This window comes from Sitodiplosis mosellana, unplaced genomic scaffold (assembly GCF_009176505.1).
Source record: "Sitodiplosis mosellana isolate CC-2019 unplaced genomic scaffold, AAFC_SMos_1.0 Smas_scaffold_30, whole genome shotgun sequence".
In the NCBI taxonomy this organism is placed as follows: domain Eukaryota; kingdom Metazoa; phylum Arthropoda; class Insecta; order Diptera; family Cecidomyiidae; genus Sitodiplosis; species Sitodiplosis mosellana.
In genome coordinates, this window is record NW_022595272.1 from 1,885,102 (window position 1) to 1,891,101 (window position 6,000).

At 37.6% G+C, this 6,000-nt stretch overlaps 1 protein-coding gene across 38 annotated transcripts in view; it reads left to right on the forward strand.

Annotated features, from left to right (window-relative positions):
* Positions 1 to 6,000, forward strand: part of LOC129569275 (syntaxin-binding protein 5) — a 114,678-nt gene that overhangs the window by 66,762 nt on the left and 41,916 nt on the right. For all 38 annotated transcript variants that reach the window (XM_055447981.1, XM_055447970.1, XM_055447973.1 and 35 more), the window contains 4 exons: positions 138 to 679; positions 885 to 995; positions 1,549 to 1,691; positions 1,819 to 2,005. In XM_055447981.1, coding sequence (XP_055303956.1) covers positions 138 to 679; positions 885 to 995; positions 1,549 to 1,691; positions 1,819 to 2,005 — 983 coding nt within the window. The remainder of the gene's footprint in view (positions 1 to 137; positions 680 to 884; positions 996 to 1,548; positions 1,692 to 1,818; positions 2,006 to 6,000) is intronic.

Here is a 6,000-nt window from a genome sequence, read left to right on the forward strand (position 1 = left end):
ACATTTACACTCTGGTTCTCTGTTCTTCTCTTTTCCCCTCTCCGCACTTCGCCGCACTCGCCGTTTGCGTTTTCCAAACAATTCGTTGCCACTGACATTGGATGCCGATTGCTTCCACGATGTGAATGAAATAATAGATATGCAAGAACCTTATGCAATAGCCGTACTTTTACAAAATGATTTAGTTTTAATCGATTTACTGACTCCTGGATTTCCATGCTTTGAGTCGCCTTATCCCATGGATATTCATGAATCACCGGTTACATGTTGCACTTATTTAGCTGATTGTCCATCTGATTTGGTGCCAGCTTTCTACATGGTTGGATTAAATCCAAATAATCGCAAGGCGGGTTTGTCCGATCGCCAATGGCCTATATCTGGAGGCGGATGGTCACCATCGTCGTGTAGCTACTTTGAAATTATCATCACCGGCCATCAAGATGGTTCAATTAAATTTTGGGACAGCAGCGCTGGCACGCTGCAAATCCTCTACAAATTGAAAACGGCAAAAATCTTCGACCGCCCGCGAACACGTTCAATGGATGGCTCCGATGATGATCCATTAGCGATACAGATGATTTCATTGTGTGCCGAATCACGAAGGTTGTGTGTAGCTGGTGCAAGCGGTCATGTGATACTATTTAAGTTTCGTAAAGCCGAAAGCGTTTCGGAGTATTTAGTAAGTAGTTCTCTTTTTTTTTTGCGCTTCTACATTTTATTTTGCTTTTAAGAAAAGCAAACTTGTCCAAATCTCTTACGCCAAACAAACATGATGTGGCCTTAGCTAATCGACGCCCAATCAACCAGAACCATATTCTAATACATCTTCTTTTTGTTGTTTTTGTTGTTGTTGTTGCTGTTCTGCAATGGTTTAATCGCTGCAGGTTTTAGAGATTCCAATTAGCTATGAAAATTTCGACGACCCCGAAGGCAGTCCAGAATGTGAATTTATTCCAAGATCATTACCAAAACAACCGGACTCTGTTGATACGAAAGTAAGTACGAAAAACAACGGATAAAATATTGACTATAACATTATAAGCTCTTTAGTTTCACGTCCAACACTCACTCACTCACTTACTCTATCTTGATATTTTTCGCATCTGTACGTCTCTGATCCGAATTCAAAACAAACGCCATGAAAGAAGACATGCCAGCCGAACGCAGGAGGTAACACCAGGAGAGAAAAAGAACCAAATACAAAAGCCTTTTATCCCGAAGCGAACATATGGAAATAATAGCCATGAATATATAAGCTGCTTATTTCGAAAATATTTACGGTTCACCACCGAGTTGAATTTGTCTTTTGATTTTTCCATACTCGGATAGAACCATTTATCTTAGCAACGTGCACACATGTATGCGGTTGCCACCGTCGATGGTGTATGTTGTGCTTCTTTTTCACTTGGTGCCGACGCGTTCGAAATGTTCCTCTCAAGCGTTCAAAATCCATTTTGAAGTCTGTTTGTGTTGAGGCTCTTGGTTTTTAACTGGTTTTTGTGTATAATGTGTGTATGTGCTTTTTCGTTTGTATTTGCCCCCACACAGAATGACGGTATGTTGAAAGTTCGGCCTGGTCCGCAACGAAAGCCGGCAGGTTTTCAAGCTCAGCTTGTATGCTTAACACCATGGACTAATGGAACGCATCCAGGTCAAATTACAGCGCTGTGTATTAACTCAAACTATGGACTGTAAGTTTTACTCGTCACGACAGGAGAACAACTTTGTTTTTACAACGCCCAATGCACGAATCATAATTCACTTCAAACGTTAATAATTCATTCGTTCCATCTCTCTCTCTCTCTCTGTTTCGTTTAGTATGGCCTATGGAACGGAGTATGGATTAGTTATCGTTGATATTGTTCAGAAAATTTGTCTATTGAATATAGCAAGCCCAGATTTGTACGGTGCTCAAGATCCATATGCACGTACGCCGCGCAGTCCAAAACGCACGGATGCCACAACTTCACGTGATGAACAAGCACGTTCACCGAGCATAGATCAGGTTTGTACATTGTTTGAAGTTTATTCATTTACCTAACTTGATTTTATTTAGCTGAAATAGAATTTGATAACCAAAAAAAAAGAGTACAAGTAAATGAAAGCGATTTTGACTGTTCAAGTCATAGGCTAAGCAGACACAGTTATATGAACAAACCCCTCAAAATGCTTAATTCAATTGTCGAGTTATTTTGATTTCAATTTTCTTCCGAATTTTTTTAGCTCTATTTTTGGTTTTCTCCTTAAATCTATATATATATTTATATAGATAACGAAAAAAATCGTTTTATTTTCTTATTTATTTACGAAAAACAGTTAAGAACAACCGTATTTTTTCCGTTAACACTTATTTATTTTTTTATGTTGGCTTTTTACGTACAACCAACAAAATACCAATCTAAAAACAAGCAGTTAGACGAAAATGCGACAACCGATTTGATCAAATCAATTTCAACCTCTCTGTAGAACAAACTCTTCTTTTCTTTAAAAACGAAAAAAATATCACATTATTATCTTTTGGTTCGCATAGATTTTAGTTTTTCCACCACTACTACCACCACCCAACACCACCTATAACAATTTCAGTTAACCACGTTCTTTTTGCGATCCCCAACTTATTTCCGTTAGATTGTTTGTGAAAGCTCTTTTCCTTCCATAGTGCACTTTAATTGAAATTGGCGACCGTTAATTCAATACATTGAAGAAGAAAAAAAAATGTCTTAGGTCATTATATGCACTTGGTGCAAAAAGTGTTGATAATCACGCGCGGACAAAAAGTGTGTTTATTTCAAAATGAAAAATTAAAAGAAAGAAATGAGCACCACTTTTTCTCCTCTCTTGCGTCAATAAATTAACAATTTGCGCACTTGTGGCCAATAGCCGAATTTGACTAGATGAACTAATCTGAGATTTTGTTCAATTCTAAGATTGAAATTTTTTCCGAAAAGCAACATTTTTCGGGCTGTATCATACACAAACTACTAGATTGTTAAGTGGCAATCATCAATTCTTTTTTGGTGAGTCAATAGCTCGTCATTTAACTAGAGTTAGATAAATAAAACAAGAATTGGACGAAAAAAAAGTGTAGTAGAAAATTGAGTTATGTAAAGGATGCACGACAAGTACGCGCATTTCATTGAGAGTGCAATGCAAACCAGGGAATCATTAAGCTAAGCAAATACTTGGTTTCGTGAATGAAGGAGTTGAGCTTTTATTCAATTGTTAAGTTTTTTTTTCTCTTCTTCTTTTATACGCAATTTCCAAAATAATAAACAGAACATCTAAATTATATCCATCTTGTAAGACATCAGCAGGAAACAAGTAAAATAAAAAATTTAAACAAAAAAGCAGCATATAACTTCATTTTGCAAGAAAAACAAGCAACGAAAACTCAAAACAAAAAGCTACAGCCATTTGGCTGCAACAAACAAAGCAAGCCAAAATCAATAGCAAACAAGTGAAATGGAACACAATCTCTAAAAGTGCTACACCACTTTTTCATTACTCAAGATAATTTTGCTCAAATACTTTAGTGCGCTCGCGTGCGTGCTTACGCTAAAAATCTAAATTGAATTTTTATGTTTTTCTTCTGTTCCGAATTTTCATTTCATTGAACTTATCTTAGCCACATTTCTCGCACCAACATCAAAATTGTAAATAAAATGATATAAAACATCAGCTCGTTTTTACTGAATCGAAATTCAGAGAGCGCATATACCGCGGCAGAAGAGATATAATGTGATAATTATTTTAGAACAAGTAATTAGACATAAAAATAACACGAAACAAAACGCACACGCGACTGGCTGCAGTGCGCCATGGAAAAGGGAACTGAAACGTTAGAAATGAAGTCAGAGAATACAAGATGATAAATGACGTAGAAATTAAATGAATCAAGCTCGAAAGAGGGTCGACATTCCAGAAGTAACATACATACACATACGAAGAGAATGAGCGAGCGAACAAGTGCTAGTGAAAGGATCGGCCGACAAACAAACGCTGATTCCTTGTCTCATTCTCGTTCATTGTTTTGCTGCTGTTACTTGTCTTTGTTTTCTCCTTTTATACGCAGCAACAACGTGAAATTGAATGTGAAACGTGGAGTGCCATGTGCGGCGTTTGTTTTTCCACCAACCATCAATCGTAATGAAAATGAGAAAATATACACGTTCATTTGCAGTGGAACGAAGATGTTCAAATAAAAATATGTATGTCTGCGTGTTGGTTCGAAATGAAAACCGCATTTTTTGAGACCAGATTGAATCTGGTATGAAAAATGAAACGCGCACACAATGCACACCACACACAACAATAAAATCCGACACGAAAGAGCAGAAGCGAAACCAAGAACTCGAATAATAACAAATCGAATGAAAATGGTTTGGTTTAATGAAATCCAAGAGATTGAGAGACGCATTGAATATAATTGAATATAATCAGATAGCATGAACCATGCGGTGTAATTTTCATACATCCAAATACAAAAGCTTCGGTATAATGTATGCAATGCAAGTGCGATGACAATACGAGCGAGATAGAGAGGGGGAGGGAGCGAAAACGAACGAAGTGTAGCAGTGCAAATCGCATCAAAGTGATGAACGCTCAAGCAACGTTAAATATATATATATATGGCAAAACAAGAGCAATCGTAATGCGTACGATGGTTTCGAGGTTGACAACAATAGCCTCGGCGATGTGAAAAGCAAAAACGCATCCTATTATTCCATTTTGCAGTCATTTTATTTCACTTTTTTTTTCAACTTATTTCTCTTTTTCCATATTCCGTTCAATTTTTATCTGTTCGCTTCACATCTTCCCGTTTTGTCACTCTCTTCAATGTTTGAAAACATAAAAGCATCATTATAATTTTATTAGCATTGTGCCATGCCATACGGTTCGCAAGGCTGTGCGGAATGAATAAAATGGTTGAAAAAGAGCGAGAGGCAGAATGAGCAGCATACATAAAGTCGGAACGAAAGGCACAAAAGCGACAACAAACATTTTTGCGAAAAAAAATAAATTACACAATGAATGCTGGCACACTTTAAAGGGCGACCACTTATTTCGAGCCGTGATAAAAAAAAAAGTCTGCAAAAAGCGTCTAAATGAAAATATTCAAGTGGGATAAGTTGAAGTGTGTCTGAATTAGAATTTTCAGGCATTTGAGCCAACCGCACACACCAGAATCGCCGCCACCGCGCCGGCTTACATTCCCACCAGCTGCACGCACACACAATACACACGGTCATGTACCCCGAAAACAAAATAATCCCAATAAACAGCTTAACGAAACTCATGCATATTTTATCTTCAGAACGAATAGGCAGCGCTTATGCAGAAAATGGTTTTAAAAACCTGATTTTATTGAGTCGCACAAAAACAAATCCTCTCAATCGAATGATATCACTGAGTGAAAACTTTTGCCAAATTTCAAAAGTACACTGGTAGGCAAAACAAGATCGGCATTTATTTCGGTCATTGAGTGTGGACAGTTGGTTTATTCGAGTGTTGCGCCTGCTGTGTATGGGCGCCATTGCGGTTGCATGAATTTCCCGACAACAATTCATTTTTCGGTGGATTTTGTTTACAAGCAGCCATTTAAACTCAAGAAATGATGTGAAATTAAGCGGACATACAATTAATGCAAACTCATCTATTATTCTGAATGAGCTGTACAGCTTTAGCTGCGAGCAACCGGGCAAAAATAGTTTGTATTTAAATGGCACAAGCGAAAACAAAAACATAAGGAGCACAGTGCGGAAAAAAACGAACGCAAAAAACTTCAAGATGCGGGTAATAACTTATTATTAATAACGGATGTGAGCTAGTGGAACAATGCATTTCATAGAGCAAATTAGCGCACATTAGCTTCACGTACAGCATTTCAGTGTCAGTACTTCAATTGTGTACATTCGAAACTGGTAAGCGGCAACCATTTTGGGGAGCATCGTTTTCTCTCTCTCTCTCTCTCTCTCTCTCTCTCTCTCTCTCTCTCTCTCT